Raw genomic sequence first — 23020 nt, 5'->3', positions numbered from 1 at the left:
TATAATTTGGAAGGCATCTCACCGGCATTCAAAAATCTGACGGTAGAAGAAGAGTGCGGACATCACGGATTTCGAAAATTCGGAATCTTTCATTGTGCATTACGCAACGCTTACAAATTAAAAAGCTGAATTGTTGCGCAAAATAATTTCAGCAGCGACGGAGACAGCATTACTCAAACGACTTGCAGTTCTCCCGAAATTTTGATAGTGAGCGACGACGACGACGACGATGAAAATGAAAATATTAAAGCACAATCAAATAATAAAATAGAGAAGAAAAATCTGCAAAAAATCGAACGTGCGGCTATTAACCGCCCCGCGCAAACAGAAAATCCGTTAGCTGTACAACCCGAAAACAAGCCACCAAAAGAAATTATTCAAATAATACCGCTTGTTCGCTCGTCTTCGCTGCAAACAAATGGACTCTCGCGAAATTCTGCAAGCATTGCGCCAGCTAGATGTCAAACATGTGGGAGTCTATCCTGCCGACAGATTGCCGATGGCGTGGACGAGGTCGACAGCCATCGTCGCTAATACGGACAATCATAATCGCCCTGGAGAACACTGGATCGCTTTCTTCCTCGACGAAGACGGTACAGGGACATACTTCGATAGCTACGGAATACCGCCCTTGTATCCGGGTTTTTTCCTACGTCTCCGGCGAAATTCCAACATTTATCGATGGAATACCGAACAACTACAAGGGCTTTTCTCTCAAACCTGCGGACTCTACAGTTGTGTATTTTTATATTATATGTGCAGCGGTTACGATCTCGATGGATTTCTTAGTCTTTTTTCCGAAAATTGCAAATATAACGATCATTTAATCGTAGAATTATTTCATAAAATTTTTCTTCGCGAAAAAAAACATGAAAAATATAATGTTAATTAATAGCGTGTTTAATTGTAAGAAGATATAAAAAAATTTTTGCGAAGTACTACGAATTGTATGCAGGTATATTAATAAATGTGAAAATTTTTTATCTTAATTCGTGTTTAATACTTTTAACTTTTCCCTTCTTCCTTTATAACACCCCCGCCTCGCGTTCAATCATCCGCATGTTCATCTTTTTACCTCTGTAGTGCAATGTAGTCTAATTATAATAATTATAATAATTATAATAATTATTGTCTCCTACTGAGATGCTTTGTCTCTTTTTCCGATAAAGTGCGTCATGAACCGTTCGAGCGGAGGGGGCTTGTTTCGATATTCCATAGCGGGCCCCGAGACGGAGTGGGGAGGTAAGGATTGTTTCCTCGAGACATATACCAGCTACCCCGAAAGTCGGTAGGTGGGGGGGGTTCGTTCTGCCAAGACGTAGCGAGAGCGACTAAGGGCTAGGTAACGGGAATTTGACTCGGAACCCTATACAGGTGGGCCTGGGCTGGAGTGGGAGGAGGATTGCTTCTTCGAGTCTAGTACCGCGGAGGTAGGGAAATAAAAATTTGATAAATCGGCGACACAGCCGGCGTCGACCAATCGCAGCTCTGGGCCACTATGGTGCGAGCCAATCAAACTCTGGACCACTATGGTGCAAGCCAATCAAACTCTAGGCCACTATGGTGCAAGCCAATCAAAATCGAGACTTCGGGAGGTGGGGCATTGTTTCCACCAATCAGAACGCCTCCCTCCACTTCACCTGGCCACGCCCACGGCGCCAGGGGCCGAGTGGTGGGGGTTTGTTTTGACGCACCATAGTGGCCCATATCTACTAGTAGACTATCGTGGTAAGTAATAAGGTATTATAAATGAAGAGAACAAAAATCATTTTTTATTTATCACAAGAAACATTTTGAAAAATATTAAAGTAGTTTATTTCTATTAGAAATTAAAGTATATTTTAATGTGTTTCTTTATTACGATGTATTTACATTCATATTCTTTATTATTCTTTATACTTCATTTAAATTCGTATTTTATTTAATGCATAATTCTCTTGTAATTTTCTGTCTATATCATATAAGATAATTTAAAAAATCAAATTATTTATTAGGAGCATATAGTATTCATAAAAATATTGTAAAGGTATTTTTATATTTCAATAAATTCTAAATTTGTGTTATCATTATATATTATTTTTTTTAAGTTACATTATAATACACATATTGTGAGTTATATTAATAATTATGAGAAAAAAACTTTGCAAAAAGAATTTATGAGGAAATTCTTCGAAATAAGAAACAAAAGGGAAATATATTTAAATGATCAAAATGTATGCATTTATTTGAATAATAGTGTTATATATGTGTTATATATGTTGAATAGTTATATTATGAAACAAATATTTTTGATTTTACTTTCTTTAAGATTTGATTCTTTTCGAACATTTTTTTTATTATCATTTATTGACATTACATGATTTATTATAGTTTTTATTATATATAAATTTATGATATATACAGGGTGATTCAAAATAACCCCTGTGTCCCTGAAATGACATATTCTTGAATCAATTCTAAGACGATTTTTCCTTCGGCAAAATTTCGTCCGAAGCTTAGTTTTTGAATTATTAAAGGAAGTAGTTAACGTATGACGGGTCGAATACAAGAGGCAGGCAAGGGTGGCGCGATTCACCGTCAGACGCGGGAGCTTACGCGGGGCGCCTGCTGCGATCAGCTGATCGCTATACACATACAGATACACATGCGAACACATACATTCTCTCTCTGTCTGTCTGTCTGTCTGTCTCTCTCTCTCTCTCTCTCTCTCATTCGCTCACTCACCTGTAATTTTTTTTTTTTTTTTTTTTACGAGAGAGGGGAAAATGCATTTTATGCATACCCACCGGTCGATCCAGTGAGTTATGTGGGACTCGAGTACCAAGTCGAATTACCAACTCGGTACTCCCTACCCACTAAAAACCCCTCTCTTTTCACGAATTTCCTTTAACACACTGTCCCTCTGACTTCCCGAGATCTGTTTTCACATAACGTCAAAAAATAGTTATTATTACCTTGTTCGATGACTTTTGATGTATTGCTGTAATTGCTTGAAGGAGAAATGAATTTTCCGATAGATCGTACGTTCTCAAATTTAACATAGATATCACGTTGCAAAAGACAAGAAATCCACACTAAATTATTAACTGAAAGTTTTTCTTCTTTCATGAACTGTATTCTTTTATTAAACTTTAACGTAATCACATTTATTTACTCACTCGATGAGACGAGAAATTTACTAATGACTCTATCACTAATCACTATTAATCACTGTCGAATAATAATTGTTGGCGATTAAAAATCATTCGATGAAAGAAACACGCGCGGACACGTTATTACACGACGCGACGACGCGACTACGCGACAATGCGACGATAATTACGACTCGGCGACTGCAAGCAGTTTTTTGTCATGGTAGGTTGCGGTAGGTTAAGGTACTACTGGCGCTATCGAACGCGATCATGTGTTCGATTGAAGAATGCGGTAAACATAATAAACATTTAACATATTAATATTATTATTATCATGAATGTGTGTGATATCCATACATCGTATGATATCTATTTAAAAATTAATTAGATTAAATAAGTGTTTTTAAAATATTTATTACATTTACTATTATCATATAAAATATTAATATTAAATATTTATTTAACTATTTTATCTATTTATTTATCTATTGCACCTATTTATTTTTAACTATTTATTATCAATGACCGATTTTCGATCATTGATAATAAATAGTTAAAAATAAATAGGTGCAATAGATAAATAAATAGATAAAATAGTTAAATAAATATTTAATATTAATATTTTATATGATAATAGTAAAAGTAATAAATATTTTAAAAACACTTATTTAATCTAATTAATTTTTAAATAGATATCATACGATGTATGGATATCACACACATTCATGATAATAATAATATTAATATGTTAAATGTTTATTATGTTTACCGCATTCTTCAATCGAACACATGATCGCGTTCGATAGCGCCAGTAGTACCTTAACCTACCGCAACCTACCATGACAAAAAACTGCTTGCAGTCGCCGAGTCGTAATTATCGTCGCATTGTCGCGTAGTCGCGTCGTCGCGTCGTGTAATAACGTGTCCGCGCGTGTTTCTTTCATCGAATGATTTTTAATCGCCAACAATTATTATTCGACAGTGATTAATAGTGATTAGTGATAGAGTCATTAGTAAATTTCTCGTCTCATCGAGTGAGTAAATAAATGTGATTACGTTAAAGTTTAATAAAAGAATACAGTTCATGAAAGAAGAAAAACTTTCAGTTAATAATTTAGTGTGGATTTCTTGTCTTTTGCAACGTGATATCTACGTTAAATTTGAGAACGTACGATCTATCGGAAAATTCATTTCTCCTTCAAGCAATTACAGCAATACATCAAAAGTCATCGAACAAGATAATAATAACTATTTTTTGACGTTATGTGAAAACAGATCTCGGGAAGTCAGAGGGACAGTGTGTTAAAGGAAGTTCGTGAAAAGAGAGGGGTTTTTAGTGGGTAGGGAGTACCGAGTTGGTAATTCGACTTGGTACTCGAGTCCCACATAACTCACTGGATCAACCGGTGGGTATGCATAAAATGCATTTTCCCCTCTCTCGTAAAAAAAAAAAAAAAAAAAAATTTACAGGTGAGTGAGCGAATGAGAGAGAGAGTGAGAGAGAGAGAGAGACAGACAGACAGACAGACAGACAGACAGACAGAGAGAGAATGTATGTGTTCGCATGTGTGTCTGTGTATAGCGATCAGCTGATCGCAGCAGGCGCCCCGCGTAAGCTCCCGCGTCTGACGGTGAATCGCGCCACCCTTGCCTGCCTCTTGTATTCGACCCGTCATACGTTAACTACTTCCTTTAATAATTCAAAAACTAAGCTTCGGACGAAATTTTGCCGAAGGAAAAATCGTCTTAGAATTGATTCAAGAATATGTCATTTCAGGGACACAGGGGTTATTTTGAATCACCCTGTATATATATATATATATATATATATATATATATATATATATGTTACTTATATATTACTTTAAATATTATTGTATCTCAGTCCAATTGTATGTATTTATATGTATTATTTAGCGTGCCCAATGTTTGCCATCAATATTTTTACTTTTTGCGGATACATATGTCTGGATGATGAAGAATTAGAGGCACTTAAAGATTCATTACAAATGTCATTGCCTATGCTTTCACTCAATGCTCTTATTGGTCTTATCACATTTGGCAAAATGATTCAAGTTCATGAATTAGAAGCACAAAGGATCTTCAACCAAAACAAGTTCAAGATATGTTAGGTACGAATAGAATAAGTCCCAAGTTATATTTACTATATTAGTCATTGTTCTTCATGATTACTTTATTGCATTTTATTCACAGTACATTTTGATAGGTATAGGTAGACTAATTCCTGGACAAAATCCAAATCAACCAAGAGGACCTGGTGCGTAACTATTGCCAGCTGCTAATCGCTTTTTGTAACCAGTACATAAGTGTGATATGAGACAGTTCGACAGATCTTTTAGGAGAACTGCAACGTAATCCATGGTCTGTTGGGCCAGAGAAACGTTCATTGCGATCTACAAGTGTGGCATTAGCAGTCGCCACGGGTCTCTTAGAAGCTAGTTATGCAAATACTGATGCTAGGTATTTATATGTTGTAATATGCTGTATATATGTTATGTTTTTCATTGTAATCCTACATATAATGCTATCAATGTATCTAAGGATTATGCTATTTGTTGGCCATGTTCTCAAGGACCTGGCCAAGTTGTAACTGATGATTTATGACAACCAATCAGATCACATCATGATATTCAAAAAGATAATGCTAAGCATAAAAAGGCAATTAAGCATTATGATACACTTGCATCACGTGCTGCAACTAATGGCCATAATAGATATTTATAATAGATATTTATTTTTGTGCTCTTGACCAAACTGGTTTATTAGAAAGGCGACAATATTGCAACTCTACTGGTGGTCATATGATGATGGGGGATTCATTTAATTCTTCATTATTCAAACAAACTTTTCAACGAATATTTGCTACAGATGCCAAGGGTGATTTGAAAATAGCATTCAATGCAATCTTAGAAGTAAAAACATCTCAGAAAATTAAAGTTTCTGGAGCAATTGGATCTTGTGTATGTCAGTGGGAGAAAGGATCAAGTGTTGGAGTACTACAAGAAGTAGGCTTACTTGTCAGTGGAAATTTTGTTCATTGGCACCATCTACAACAACAGCATTATTCTTTGAAGTTGCAAATTAACATACAGCCCCAATTCCGCAAAGTGGAAGAGGCTGTATTCAATTCATTATCCAATATTAACATAGTAATGGACTAAGGCGAATTAGAGTTACTACTATTGCAAGAAAGTAAATATATTTTTTATTATACATTATATGTATATCATAAATATTTATAATATCATAAATATTTATGATGTTATAGGGATATCTTTAATTATTAGTTGGGCAGATGAATCATCATCTTTGCATCATGTAAGCATAGAATTTGAGGAAGCAACAGCTGTTTTTATGTCACGTTTAACTGTATTTCGAACAGAAAGTGATGATGGTCCAAATGTTTGAAGATGGGTTGATCATATTCTGATTAGACTTGTTAGTAGTTTCTATCATTAAAATTGTGCCCAATTACACTTAATATAAAGCTTAAACTTTATATATTTATACATATAGATTTACACATAAATATATATTGTATCTATTTTGAGGTGTAAAATCTTATTATTGCAGTATCAAAAATTCGGAGAATATGCAAAAGATGATCCAACTAGCTTTAGATTGGCAGAAAATTTTTCCTTGTATCCACAATTTATGTATCATTTACGCAGATCACAATTCTTCAAGTATTCAATAATTCCCCAAATAAAATTAGTTTTTATAGGTAAGTTGTTATTTGTATAAAACACATGATATATTTAAAACTTATTGATACTTTTAGGTATCATATTTCATATATCAATGTATATTTTTTGACATTCTTTTTAACTGAAAGAAGAAAGGAGCGTCTCAGATAAAGTTTTCATTTATCTTATGATAGCAGTCATTTGTCATAAGTTGCTAGTGTATTCGCAATATATACTGTGTCCATTTTGTGTGCAACATTCAATTTAATTTCAAATAACTGCATTATTGCATATTTGCATTAATTGAATATTGCACACAAAATGGACACAGTATATATTGCGAATACATTAGCAACTTATGACAAATGACTGCTATCATAAGATAAATGAAAACTTTATCTGAGATGCTCCTTTCTTCCCATCTTTCATCGAGTGCGATTGTGATTGTGGTTGTGCGTTAAGTGAAAATTATATAAAATAGTTTACAATGAATGAAATTTAATAACACTGTGATGAACAGTATAACTAACAAAATGAACTCACAGACTTTATATTTACAGATGTTGACATTACTGATGAGGAATGGTTGAACGAAAGTTTAGTAGGTGATTACGTGTCTTGCGGTAATGCTAATGTGCGTGATGATGGTAATGGGCTTAATAATGACAATGTGCCTGATGATAATAATGATGATGATGATATGGTGACAATATGATTAGCCCCGATAATGTGCTTGACGGTGATGACATGACAACTTTCAATGCCAACGGCAATCAGTTGGAAAAATGCTATGGTATGTATTAAACTTTATTCTTTATTCTTCCTTCTTAATTATATCGTTATATTGTACTTATAATAGCAATATGTTATATGTACTTAATTTCGTATGTATGTACTTGTGTAAAATAACTAAACAGATAATTTTAATGATACTTATAAAGAGAAATAAATATTTTTCTTTTTTATCTTATACAGATGCGTGTCGTACCGAACAAAAAATTATTAAAAATCTCATACAAAAGAATACGAGACAGTTGGAGATAATAATAAATTTAATAAATAACGCAGGACCAGCTAATACAATATATAATAATGACGAAGTCCAATTATTGCCGGAATTTCCGCTATCAACAGTTGACGAATTTTTCAAATTTGACACGGATCTCCAAAAGGACAGAGAGATTCGGAAACAATTAGTGAGTACTTTTCTGTTTTTGCGTCTATTTCTTTTTTCTTCTTCTCTCTATTTTTAAATGTGAAATAAATGTATATTTCTATAATTCAATCAACAACAAAAATTCTTTTGTAGAGATAAAAGTAGAAGACAAAATCTAGATATTGAATATACTGGGTGTCACACTAATTAATTCCTCTCATTATTTTGTACATAAAAGTATTAAGATAAGATAATTGGTGTAAAAAAAACACATAGTTGTTTCGAAAAAAAAATATATAATTTGCAATTAACAATTACAATTTTTTCTTAAAAATAACTATGTTTTCTTTACACCAATTGATTCCTCTCATTATTTTGTACATAAAAGTATTAAGGTGAGGTAATCGAAAAATGAATATTTTACGATTACCTCACCTTAATACTTTTATGTACAAAATAAGATATTTTACGGTTTATATAAAATTAAGAAACGATTTCAAACCTCATAACTCTGCAAGTACTTAATGAAAACTAACTTAATTATAGTGTTTTGGAAAGCTCTCGAGATAAGCTACAAGAATAATAACGCAATGAAAACTAAATGGTTCCATTTAAGAAATTGAAGGTGACCTTCACATGATCTTGACAACGCTATTCAAGGTTGTACTAATATTACTGTGCATTATTTGAAACCCTATAACTTTTATAGGAAACATTTTTGTCTGCCGTTCTCGGTTTTCGAGATATTCGGCTGATACGGGTGGTCTGACACACCCTGTATATATATATATATATATATATATATATATATATATATATATATTTATTTATTTATTTATTTATTTATTCATATAATAAAAACAATTTTGAAAAATAAAATAATGAAAATAATAGGCTCAACATAATAATAAATTACTAAGGGGTAAAAAGGCAAATAAAAATCAAAAGGCACGCGGTTATTAGTGCGCAAATTTAGATATATAGTATAAAATATTTACTTAAATTTACTTAAAGCGTAACATATAACATTCTTTTAAATTTTATTACAATTTTTGCTGCCTTTTGTCGCTTAGTAATTTTGAAAGAAGCTCTTAAAATATATTAAATTCATGTTTCTTTTTTCTTCAATTCAAGCGGCTTAAATTGAAAATATTATTAAACATTTTTGTAACATTCTGTTATAGAAACGGAAAATTGCAAAAATTGGAGGAAACACTTTCGTTCACAAGACAAGGAATATTATAAAGTACACATTATCGGATGAATTGTGCCGCAAATTATCATGGACAGGCCAAAAAGGATCAACGGCAATTAAGGACACAAGTTTTGTCACAGTTATTATGGGTAATTATTATTTCTTTAAGATATATTTTTATTTCTCCTTTTTATGTAATATTGCTTAAAAATAGTTGCACCTTTAATGTATTCGAACATAAGTATTCGAGATAGTATCTAACATATGCTTAGATGTAACGTGCACTTTTAACTTTAAATTTTTCTTCAGAATTATTAATAAGATCTTACTTCAAATTTCGTTCAAATATTCTTCTACACTTTATACTCTTTCCCATTTTTTACGGATCAAAATTTTTATATTCTTTCCAAAAGTTACAAACGTTTATAGCTATACTTTACTTCATGACTACCCTATTCTAACTATTGGAATTAAAGCACAAAATATTTTAATAATTATGTAACAAATCGTTTTTCAGCATACGTTTCGGACGATGAAAAAAGTAATATGCACGATATTAAAAAGACCATCCAAGAATGGTTACGACATGCGGGAGATTGCCTCAACTATTTAAGAAATAAGGAGAAAAAGGTTGGTAAATTATTGAAAATTCCATACGATATTATTTAAAAAACAATAGGGCTGTATAATGATGCTGCATAACATTTTTAGTGTTGAAAATGAGAAAACATTGAAATTAATATATGTTTTTTAATATATGTAAATGTATATCATCTTATATCATATTTCACTTATATATTTAATTTTGTGTGTGTGTGTGTGTGTGTGTGTGTGTGTGTGTGTGTGTGTGTGTGTGTGTAAAACATTAAATTCTATATTGTAAAAAAAAATATATTAATTATCTTTTGTATATTTTTTTACAGCACTATGACAACATATGAAGATTTTATTCAACAAAATGAAGATTGTGACGATGTGCGCAATGGAATGCTTGGTCATCATCGCGTATTGATGCTACTAGACTAGTTGTACCATTGAAAACTTTGTATCAACCAAAATATAATAAAGAAATGAACTTAAAATCATGAGTTGTGTTATTTATTATAGAATAAATCAATATGCAGCTATTGTACCGACCGAATTACGCACGTCTAAAAGTCGTCTTAATTGAAATGTCTGAGACGTCTTTATGACATCCTGAGTGAGACATTTAATTATATCTTGATTGGGACGTCTTGAGTGAGACGTCTTAAAACAATGCCCGATAGATATCTTAAATCGGGACATAAGACGTCTTAAAGACGTCATAAAGATGTAATTCTGATAACTTCTTAAGACGTCTTTAGAAATTTCATGACGTCTTTAAGACATCTTTAAGATGACATAATGTTGTGTGGGAAGTATCGGAAAATTTAATTCAGAATCATCCTCGTCTATCCTTCGTTCTCTATCCAATCGAAAATCTCATTTCTGAATACGCAGACTGGTAGATAAATTTTCAACACCTTTATTAACTTGACCTTCCTACCACGAAAAATCAGATGTATTACGTAATTAAATAACTTGTTGTTAATTTATTAAATTAGTGTTTCTATCCATTAGTAGGAACATGATGTTAAAGTTCACATATGATAACGTATTATATATATATATATATATATATATATATATATATATATATATATATTGAGAATTCATTATAATATTAATTATTAATATTAATAATAGATCCATTTTTTTATTAATCAATAATCTATGCATTATACTGTACATATATCACGTAATACTATGCAAATACAAATTGACATTCTTTAATGCGACAGTAGAATAAGCATTATCATTTCCGCTATACGCATGCTTAGGAATGTATATAGATCTATGTTTATTGACCTCTATTAATAAAGTCATTAACATATTAACAAGCTTATAATTGACATTGACTTAGCATTTCTGGAAAATAATTTCTATATCTCAAAAATGCCGACAGCCTAAAAGTTAAGAAATTAATTATTGCAAAAATCAGAAAATAGTAGAGAATATTCCTTCTTAATTTGAGCCAATCTACCTACACACTTCGGATGTGCAAAAAATTATCTCGGACACCTTACCCTGTAGTATGCGTATAGTAATGTGTGCGCGCTCCGTTGGACGCAATTATAAAATTATATTAACCTTATATTAACCTTTAGGCTGCGGTCATTTTTTCATCAAAAATAACGTGTTTTCCGAAAAATTTAACCATGTAAATGACATACACATTGCGAAGAATTTTGAGATTTGTTCAAAGCCACAAAAGTAGCTTTCCTGGCAGGCAACGGACGGTCAAATATAAAAAATGTTTATTTTCTCAAAAATACGTAAGGTTTTTGATGTCGCTGATTCTAATTCTGAACATAGATTTATGAAATTTCAAGCCTAAGAGCAGTAATGATAACATGAATAAATATAAACGTATAGACTTATGCAGAGAACTTTCTTTTAACATTATCGAGAACTAATTACGTGGATGTAGCAAGCTCCTTTTTTACTTTTGGGTCTTTTTCGTTGGTTTTCTAATTTTTGACTTCTATTGTATTAATTTAATATTTATGAAATACCACTAACTTATCAACTCAAGAGTCGCAAAAGTGGCTTTCCCGGAAATCTAATGTTATGCCTCTGTAGCTGCATAAGCGTATCATTTGTTTTTGTAGTACTGGTAATAAATTATTATCTATTACCCTTTGATGTCATCAAAAGGAATTTTTCTTGTTCGTTTAGTTCCAGTTTTTATGAAACGTTTTGAATATTTTAAGTGTATCGCACATATACAGGGTGACCCATTTTAACTTAGGCAGCCAAATAACTCGAAAAATAAGCAAGATAGAGAAAAATGTTTTAGACAAAAGTTGTATGGTTTCGAGGGGGCCATAAGATGGTATCATTGGTTTGACCTTGAAGAGTCATTTGAAGGTCACGTGAAGGTCACTTCAATTTTTTTAAATGGAATACCCTATATATTTTTGTACATTCTTGTAGCTTATTTCGAGAGCTTTCCAAAACACTATAATTAAGTACCTTTCCGTTAAGTACTTTTTGAGTTATGATGCTTGAAATAATTTCTTAATTTTACATAAACCGTAAAATATCTTGTAAAATATTCATTTTTCGATTATCTTACCTTAATACTTTTATGTACAAAATAATGAGAGGAATCAATTGGTGTAAAGAAAACACATAGTTGTTTTTAAGAAAAAATATGGAATTGTTAATTGCAAATTACATATTTTTTCTTCGAAACAACTATGTGTTTTCTTTACACCAATTGATTCCTCTCATTATTTTGTACATAAAACTATTAAGGTAAGGTAATCGAAAAATGAATATTTTACAAGATATTTTACGGTTTATGTAAAATTAAGAAATTATTTCAAGCCTCATAACTCAAAAAGTACTTAACGAAAATGTACTTAATTATAGTGTTTTGGAAAGCTCTCGAGATGAGCTACAAGAATGTACAAAAATATATAGGATGTTCCATTTAAAAAAATTGAAGTGACCTTCACGTGACCTTCAAATGACTCTTCAAGGTCAAACCAATGATACCATCTTATGGCCCCCTCGAAACCATACAACTTTTGTCTAAAACATTTTTCTCTATCTTGCTTATTTTTCGAGTTATTTGGCTGCCTAAGTTAAAATGGGTCACCCTGTATATTGCGTGTCTCTCTGTTCTGTAATCGCGAATCGTAGCAAGTGTAACGGTAACAACAAATACCCATACTTTTCGATAAGGTAAGTAGTATCTCTATTTAATGTATCTCTATTTACTTTCTAATCTAAAAAAAGCATCTCCATTATTTCATAAATTGTAATTATGTATTTATCTATATGTTTAGGAGAGGAAGACAAAATAAAAGAAAAATATCTAGAAAATACATTAATACAAATTTGTATTATTAATTTAATGATAATGATATTTACTTCATTAATACTTTTGGGTCTTACTGCTCTATATATATTATTTTATTTTAAATAATCATCGCCTACATATAATTAAAAAGATAAATATATTAAACGGCTCAACGAGTTTTCCATTTATTGGAAGTGCCCATTATTTTCTTCGTCTGAATTCTGAAGGTAATAATAAAGAGATATTTATTCAAAAATTAACTATCACCAACATTGCATTAATTCAAAGTAACAAGAAGTTGATAATAAATTATCTTACATAATAAATCATAAAATATTTTTTAGAATTTTTGAATGTTTTTATTAAATGGACCGAATATTACTCATCTCCATTCAAGTTTTGACTAGGCAACAAATTAGTAATTGGTATATATGAACCAGACCAAATGCAGGTAAAAAGATTAGCGTTTGTTTGTTTCATTATATATTCATGAATAATTTAAATCTATATATAGAGAATCTGTTGTCTATTTCAAATAAATAATACTTTTATATTTCTTTATAATAACTCATCACTGATGTAATCAAAATAATTTTCTACAGTTAATTTTATCTCAATATAATATGTTAAATATCTAAACACAAACAGATATACATTCAAAAGTACTTGACATAACACAACTTTTGTAGGTAATCTTGCATAACAGTATGGATAAAAGTATAATGTATAAACTTTTTGAACCAGTATTAGGGAAAGGATTAGCCACAGTTTCTGGTAAGATATTTTTAATAAAATAAAATTTAAAGTTATTTATATAATTATAATTTACATATAATAAAATTACTTCTATAACTACAATTTAAATAATTTAACATAATAATAACATAATTTTAAACAATATTTTATAATATACTTATATATACTTATTACTTTGCGTTCTTTTATAATATGTTTTTATATATTTTTATTTTTATTACACCTTGACAGTAATGTAACAAATTTTAAATTATTATTAATTAAATTTCTATCAATATTTTTAGTATCAATGCTTTTTAAAATTATTTTTATGTATTATATTATATTTTCTTATTTTTACTGATTTTTGTGTATTATACAATACACACACACACACACACACACACACGCACACACACACACACACACACACACACGTACATATATATATATACATATACAGGGTGGACCATTTTAACATTTAATGGAGAATAACTCGAAAACCAAGCCCGGGAGAGAAAAATGTTTCAAACAATAGTTGTTTGGTTTCGAGGGGGCCATAAGATGGTATCATTGGTTTGACCTTGAAGAGTTATTTGAAGGTCACATGAAGGTCACCTTCAATTTCTTAAATGGAACCTACTATTTGTCATTGCATATTCTTGTAGCTTATCTCGAGAGCTTTCCAAAACACTATAATTAAGTACCTTTTCGTTAAGTACTTTTTGAGTTATGAGGCTTGAAATAATTTCTTAATTTTACATAAACCGTAAAATATCTAGTAAAATATTCATTTTTCGATTATCTAACCTTAATACTTTTACGTACAAAATAATGAGAGGAATCAACTAGTGTAAAGAAAACACATAGTTGTTTTGAAGAAAAAATATGTAATTTGCAATTAACAATTACATATTTTTTCTTCGAGACAATTATGTTTTTTCTTTACACCAATTGATTCCTCTCATTATTTTGTAGGTAAAAGTGTCAAGGTAAGATAATCGAAAGATGAATATTTTATTAGATATTTTATAGTTTATGTAAAATTAAGAAATTATTTCAAGCCTCATAGCTCGAAAAGTACTTAATGAAAAAATATTTAATTATAGTGTTTTGGAAAGCTCTTGAGATAAGCTACAAGAATATGCAATGAAAAGTAGGGAGTCCCATTTAAGAAATTAAAAGTGACCTTTACGTGACCTTCAAACGACTATTGAGGGTGTAACCAATGACACCATCTTATATTTCCCTCAAAACCATACAATTTTTGTCTAAAACGTTTTTCTCAAAAATGCTTAGTTTTTGAAAGAAAAGCGGTGGACGGGTGATCTGAAACACCCTGTATATGAATATATATACATAAAATACATACAAGTTCTCAGTATCTACATGTGCTGTTAGGGATATGTGTATTTGAATATAAAAAACTTGTATATGATACAATATTATATTTATAAAATAAAATAAAGTTTTTTCTACGTATAAATAATTTCAATTATTTAAAGAGAAAAAATTAGAAACTAAAAATTAAATATCCATAAAATGGCTTCGGAATGTCAAGGTTTGCTCACAATTTGGCGACAATTTGACGTCAAGCATTAGCAAGCTTTGCTCGTGATTTGCCATCAATTTGCTGTCAGGTTATGTCGGCAAGATTTGCTCACAATTTGTCGCCAATTTGTCGTCGAATCTTGTCAACAAGCTTTGTTCGGGTTTTGCTACCAATTTGCACTCAGGTTTTGTTAGCAAGATTTGCCAGCAAAACACGAGCGTATTGCGGACATAGTTGATGCCAATTTGCTGCCAAGTTTTGATCAAATTTGTCGTCAATTTGCTGGCAATTTGCGCGCAAATTGCTTATTGGGTATAGTTATATAGTTAGATGTGTGCTATTTCAACCTAAACTCAGACAGGTTATGGATCCAGGGCACGCAGGGTATAAAGAGAAGAAAAGTGTGTGCGTGAGTATAGTCTAATTCTTATTGCCTTTCTGAGAAGTAACGCTCTGAAGAAGCACGTCATGTCGGTTACTATCGGAACGCAAAATATCGAGAAGCTGAACGACACTAATTACGAATCATAGAAGATTCAAATAAAAAGTATACTCGTATGCAAGGAACTGTGGAAATATACGAGTGGAGTCGAAATTCGTACAACCGAAAATAGTGATGTGTGGACATCAAGAGACGAAAAAGCATTAGCATTGATTCTACTGAGTACGTCGAAGAATCAATTGAATCACATCCCCAGATAGCCAAATCTGTTAGAACAGATTTTTGTCAAACACCCATTACAAATTTTAAAGGCAGAGAGACTACAGTTTGCATAGAGGAATTGGTATATTCGATCATGTTGCCAGCATGTCAGCAGACATACAACAAAATCTGTTCACATAACTGGACAACAGATCGTCAATAGAAACCGAGCAGAACTTGTTGATATAATTGACGGCACATTGATGGCAGAAACCGAGCAGGATCTGTGCGGCGCAATTTTGACAGCAGATTGATAACAAAAACAAAGCAGGATCTGCGCAATCCCAGACAGCACAATGACATCTTAAAAACGTATTAAAAATAAACAAATTGGACGTTTCATACGTATTTAAAATATCCAGATTAGAGCCTAAAATATCTTTAGGATGTTTTATGGATAGCCAGTGTTACTATTTTGGACATCCCAAAAATGTCCATTTTAAAGACCAAACGGACTAAAATTGGACTTGTTTTGAACATTAAAAAAATATTTTAAAAATAGGTATAAATAATTTTTACAAAATATTTTAATGAAAAAATTTAAATTTATTATATTAAATTTTTCATTATTTTATATTAAATTTGTTTCATTATTTTATATTAAATTATTCGCCGGACATTTACTTGTCCAACTTATAAAATCAATTTAATATCTGAAACTCGTGATTTAGATCAGAAATTAAATTGAACAGTATATTTTTAATCTTATTTGTTACCTTTTGCAAACTTTATATAATTCTCATAACTAAAACTTAAATACGAGAAAGATAGCGCATCGCACGTCGCGTAGCGGTAAACGAACGAACTAACACATCCTTGCGTGCTTGCGCGAAACTTTGATGTCCAAGATCGGACATCTTATGGACGTCCAAATATTGGCCATTAACGAATGTCTCAAATCGAATGTACGATGGATGTTCATTTCATGTCCATGGACGTGTGGACGTAAAATGGATATAAAATGAATATCCATAGGATGTCCTGTGCTGTCTGGGATGAAATTTGATATCAAATTGTCGGCAGAAATCGGGTAGAGCCTGCTGATGTAACTGACGGCACATTGGTGGCAGAAATCGAGCAAGATCTGCGCAACACAGTTTGATATCAGATTGGTTGCAGAAACCGAGCAGGATCTGCGCAATGAAATTTGATATCAAATTCTCGGCAGATATCAAGTAGAGCCTGCTGATATAACTGACGGCAGATTGATGGCAGAAATTTAACAGGATCTGTGAGGCGCAATTTGATAGCAAATTGATGACAAAAATCGAGCAGAATCTGCGCACACAATCTCTGATAGCAGATTAACGGCAGAAACGGAACAGAGTTTGCATGATTCGATAATTCCTTCACTTACCGCTACGTGAGCTGTACTTTCTCGTAATCTAATTTCTGTCAGAAATATATATAAAGTCGCGAATATGAAGAAAAGACTAAAAATATAGTAATTATCATTTTAATTTCTATCACTTTAATTTCTGATATCTGATACAAGCAGATGAGATTCAGAATATTAAACTGATTGGAATCAATATGATAAATGGAAAATTATTCATGTACTGCCTATTTGAGACATAAAGCAAGAATTTAATTCTAAATAAATTACATCTCCAGTTTTACAAGTCACATTTACTTTTATCATTTACTTTATTATTAATTTAATTAAATTAAATTAGTCCTTCGCTATATGAGATATAACTACGATATAACATATATTACATTAACATATATTACGATATAACATATGACATATATGTCATTTTAGAAGAAAATTGTAATTAACTTGCCGATAATCAAGCGACGCGGTAGCGTCGCGACGCCAAGTACATAAAAAACAGGTCCAAGCATTGAGTTGAGAGTCACTGTTCTCGACGCGGTGCTACCAAGTACCTTATCCGGAATTTCGCGTCAAGTAAACTTTCGGTTAAGATATTTAATAAACTAAAGCCGTAATCAAAAATCTAACGATACTTTTATGATATAATATGAATACAAGCTTTCGATTGCGACCTGTTTGAATAAAATCGGTGCAGTCAATCCTGAGAAATGACGATCGAATATCAGAATTGTGACATTTTTCGTTCTTTCTCTTCCTTTTCCAGGTTCAGACTCACGTACATATGCTCGCATGCACACACGCAAAGCGAGTTTGTCCCTCAAGCGGCGTTCATACCGCTGCGTATACGATTGCTTCGATATGTACAATGCTTTAAGAGACAAAATCATATGTGTGCATGTGCGTACATACGTGTGATATGTATATGTATGTGTGTACGGACGTATGAAAGATAAATTTATTAAAGTATAGTGCGGAATAGTGTAACAAGGAAGAGAAGTGACACGTTAAGCAGTCAGGTTATTAAACACAGATTAATAATAAATAAATAAAAATGATAAAAATAAAAATAATAATAATAAATAAATAAGTAAATAAATAAAACTATAGTGCGGAACAAGGAAGAGAAGTGACATATTAAAGGTTATTACCAAGCGACGCGGTAGCGTCTCGACGCCAAGTACATTTATTATATAATAAAAACACAGACTTGTGTGTGTGACACTTAACAACAATCAAGTGGATTGTGAAAAATTTTGTAATATTCATCAAAAGGTAAAAATATTGTAAAATTTTTTTCATTAATCTGTTTAAACATAATATATTTTGACATATTATATATTAATCTTAATAAAGAGAACAGACATTTATTATTTTGTGGAATATAATTATGTAATTTATAATTATATATATATATATATATATATATATATATATATATATATGTGTGTGTGTGTGTGTGTGTGTGTCCCACACGGAACATGACATCCATTGGAGGTCCATATAACCTCCATATCTCCATGTGACCTCTATCTCCACGGTGGATGTTCAATGGATCTCTAATAGAAATCCATATTATCTCCACGGTAGATGTCATTTGTAAATTCATCATGGATGTTCATTAGACGTCGGTTATGGATGTATGATAGATGTGTACACATTTCTCTTAACATAAATCATTTTTATTAATTATTTTTCCTAGTATTGGTAAATATTATTTTTTGTTACTTTATCTTATATCTCACTAATAATTATAGTCAGTGGAAGTAAAATTTCACTGTAAAATCAGTAATCGCGCTAGTTCGTTCGTTTATCCCTATGGTGCGCTATTTTTCTCGTACTTAAGTTTTAGTCATGAGAATTATATAAAGCTTGCAAAAGGCGACAGATAAAATTAAAAGTATTACTTCGATCTAATTTCTGATACAGTTTCAATAGAGGAATTTCAGATATTAAATCGATTTTATAAGTCGGACAAGTAAATGTCCAGCCAATAAACGAAAATGATCCGTTCATTATCTATTTGTTACTCCATATAACGTACATATGATATCCATGAAAGCTCGACAAAATATCTATAATTACTCCATATAACGTATATCTGACATCCATAAGAGCTCCACAAAATATCTATAATTATTCTATATAACGTACATATGACATCCATGAACGCTTCATTCAATATCTATAATTACTCCATATAACGTACATATGACATCTATGAATACGTCTAATGGATGTCGAATGGAGGTATGAAATGCGGAACTGTGGATGTCTAGTAGATGTTTACGGGACGTTTCATGGACATCTAATGGAGGTTTCGAATCTCCATGGTAGACGTCTAGTGAACATCCATTAGAGGTTTTTGTTCCGTGTGGGGAATTTGGTTTTTCGCGATACGCAGTACATCACGCTTTACGTGTAATGGATTACGTCCGTATCATTACCAACGTGTGTAACACATTTTATCGAGGGATTTTCAACCACGGTTCAATTTTTGTGAAGGTACTGTCATCATCAATTTTTTACATTTACGATACATTCAGCGTACAGTAACGGCATTTTGAACAATTTTCACAAATATTTAAATTGAGAGTGGAATAGGCCTATGGGGGAAACCACTATAAAAAAAGCGCACCATGCTATCTACCGCAAGGTGGTGTGGAAATGATAGCGCATCATTTTCTCGCCACTAAAAGGACGGGTCATTTTTCGGCGCGGTATTGCGATATATCGCACGCCACCATCATGTCTCGGAGAGCGATCCGCCCATCGCTTCGCCGCGCGCCTAGTATAAGATTACAGTGGGACGACTCTCGTCGCCGCGCGCTTCTACTCACGCAGATTGGCCGATATTCTTTATTTAATTTTTCGTTAATTATTGCGAATATCACAAAACAGTACAAGTCCTTCCTTCTTAATTTGAGCCAATCTACCTCCTTACTTCGCGTGGGTAAAAATTTCCCTGACACCCCTGTATATATATATACAGTGTCCCATTTTAAAGGACCCAGTCAAATATCTCAGAAACACTGCGTTAAATCGTAAAATGTTTTAAACAAAAGTTGTTTGGTTCGAAGTGGGACATAAGATGGTACCATTGGTTTGACCTTGAAGAGTCATTTGAAGGTCACATGAAGGTCACCTTGAATTTCTTAAATGGAACACCCTATATATTTTTGCATATTCTTGTAGCTTATCTCGAGAGCTTTCCAAAACACTATAATTAAGTACCATTTCGTTAAGTACTTTTTGAGTTATGAGGCTTGAAATAATTTCTTAATTTTACATAAACCGTAAAATATCTAGTAAAATATTCATTTTTCGATTATCTTACCTTGACACTTTTACGTACAAAATAATGAGAGGAATCAATTGGTGTAAAGAAAAAACATAATTGTCTCGAAGAAAAAATATGTAATTGTTAATTGCAAATTACATATTTTTTCTTCAAAACAACTATGTGTTTTCTTTACACCAGTTGATTCCTCTCATTATTTTGTACGTAAAAGTATTAAGGTTAGATAATCGAAAAATGAATATTTTACTAGATATTTTATGGTAAATCAGTAATATTTCTTTCGTTATTGTCAGTAATATTAAACTACAATTCATCTCTCTATCTATTTCATATAAAATTAAAAATTTTATTTATATATATTTACTAAATATTTATTATATCAAAAATTTTATTTTATTTATATTACATGCATATTGAACTTGCTATCTTAAATAGATAACGAACGAATAATTTTCATTAAGTCGCCAGACATTTATTTGTCCGACTCATAAGATCGATTTAACATCTGAAATTAAATCGAAGTAATATTTTTAATTTTATCTGTCGCTCTTTGCAAACTTTATATAATTCTTATAACTAAAACTAAATACGAGAGAGATAGCGATCGTAGCGGTAAACGAACGAACTAGCGATTACTGGTTTTACAGTGAAATTTACTGGTTTTACAGTGAATTTTATTTTAACTGACCATAATCAGTGAGATATAAGATAAAATAACAAAAAAATAAGCGTTTCCACTGAAAATCAGTAAAATACTCACTGATTCTCAGTGAAATCTTATTTTACTGTTTAAATTAGTGATATTTTCACTGATTCACTTTTAGAGAGTACATATTCTCATTATAACACGTAAGATTCGTATAAAATTAATACATTACACATTTATATGTATTTAAATAACATGGATAAACGTGTTTTCTGGAAATTACACAAATGAAATAAGTTACATTAACACATTGAAATTTGCAGTGCATTGCGAAGAATTTTGAGATTTGTTTAAAGCCGCAAAAGTAGCTTTCCTGGCAGACAACGGACGGTCAAATATAAAAAAATTTTTTATTTTCTCAAAAATACATAGTGTTTTTGATGTCGCTGATTCTAATTCTGAACATAGATTTATGAAATTTCAAGCCTAAGAGCAGTAATGATAACATGAATAAATATAAACGTATAGACTTATGCAGAGAACTTTCTTTTAACATTATCGAGAACTAATTATGTGGATGTAGAAAGCTCCTTTTTTACTTTAGAGTCTTTTTCGTTGGTTTTCTAATTTTTTACTTCTATGGTATTAATTTAATATTTATGAAATACCACTAATTTATCAACTCAAGAGTCACAAAAGTGGCTTTCCCGGAAGTCTAATGTCGCGCCTTTGTAGCTGCATAAGTGCATCTATTTGTATTTGTATCACTAATAATAAATTATCGTCTATTACCCTTTGATGTCATCAAAAAGAATTTTACTTGTTCGTTTAGTTCGTTTTTGTGAAACGTTTTGAATAATTTAAGTGTATCACATATATATTGCGTGTCTCTCTTTTCTGTAATCGCGAGTCGTAGCAAGTGTGATGGTAACAACAAATACCCATACTTTTCGATAAGTAGTATCTCTATTTAGTGTATCTCTATTTACTTTCTAATCTGAAAAAAGCATCTCCATTATTTCATAAATTGTATTTATGTATTTTTCTTTGTTATAGTCTGAAGGACTATAACTCTAGTTTAATATTAATATAGATTTTATTTAAACAAAAAAATGCAATGGAATGTTTGCGAACCGCGTAAAATCGTCACCTCAGCGAACTACGTGTGAGTTCGCCAGAAACACGAAAATGCAAAGGGTTTCGATTTTGAAACGCTTTCGCTTGCACCAAGATTTGACCGTCACGAAAAGTTCACCATGATCTTATATGATAACGTCACTAGGCGATCCCCTCCCAAATTTTAGCAAAAACGAGGAGTTAAAAACCGCCCATCGCGAGAGCGCAGCGGACAGTCGTTAACAAATATTGAACAATTGTAAGTGCGGGCTAGTCGCTAATTAATTTCACTAATTAATTTAACTTATTACTTAAAAGAATAAAGGAAGAGGTTATAGAAATAATCCGAGTCTTATATCAAATCAAGAAAATATATTTGTAGCACTGATAATAAATTATCATCTATTACCCTCTAATCAAAAAGAATTTTCCTTCCTCGTCTAGTTCCAGTTTTAGTGAACATTTTAATGAACATTTTGAATATTTCAGTATATTGCACGTATATATTGCGTCCGACTTCTATAACCGTGAGTCGCGACAATTCAAGTGT

The 23020-nt window shown here is 31.5% G+C and overlaps 2 protein-coding genes and 1 pseudogene across 4 annotated transcripts in view; all 3 read left to right on the top strand.

Annotated features, from left to right (window-relative positions):
- Positions 1 to 418: 418 nt before the first annotated feature.
- On the top strand, positions 419 to 7405 carry LOC145969926 (protein transport protein Sec23A-like; annotated as a pseudogene). Its single transcript, XR_014438266.1, has 7 exons — positions 419 to 593; positions 5049 to 5258; positions 5359 to 5612; positions 5694 to 6344; positions 6440 to 6590; positions 6726 to 6876; positions 7399 to 7405. The product of XR_014438266.1 is annotated as a protein transport protein Sec23A-like (transcript).
- On the top strand, positions 6735 to 10274 carry LOC145971003 (uncharacterized). The gene is made up of 6 exons (XM_083098165.1): positions 6735 to 6876; positions 7399 to 7631; positions 7814 to 8034; positions 9179 to 9338; positions 9707 to 9819; positions 10113 to 10274. Exons 2-6 carry the CDS (start codon positions 7550 to 7552, stop codon positions 10128 to 10130), a joined length of 594 nt encoding a protein of 197 aa, XP_082954291.1. The 5' UTR covers positions 6735 to 6876; positions 7399 to 7549; the 3' UTR covers positions 10131 to 10274.
- Positions 10275 to 12932: 2658 nt separating this feature from the next.
- LOC145971001 (cytochrome P450 4C1-like) overlaps positions 12933 to 23020 on the top strand; it is a 59616-nt gene continuing 49528 nt past the window's right edge. Inside the window, exons 1-2 of one of the 2 annotated variants that reach the window (XM_083098160.1) lie at positions 12933 to 12963; positions 22960 to 23020. The exon at positions 22960 to 23020 is cut by the window's right edge and continues 29 nt beyond it. The gene's annotated coding sequence lies outside the window, so the exon portion shown is untranslated. Of the gene's footprint in view, positions 12964 to 22328; positions 22730 to 22959 lie in introns of those variants that run through there. The other variant, XM_083098161.1, reaches the window with a different exon arrangement.

The sequence above is a fragment of the Camponotus vicinus genome, unplaced genomic scaffold (assembly GCF_025532165.1).
Source record: "Camponotus vicinus isolate PSW18456_S1 unplaced genomic scaffold, iyCamVici1.0 SCAF_4, whole genome shotgun sequence".
NCBI classification, from domain to species: Eukaryota; Metazoa; Arthropoda; class Insecta; order Hymenoptera; family Formicidae; genus Camponotus; species Camponotus vicinus.
This window is presented reverse-complemented; position numbering and strand designations above follow the sequence as displayed.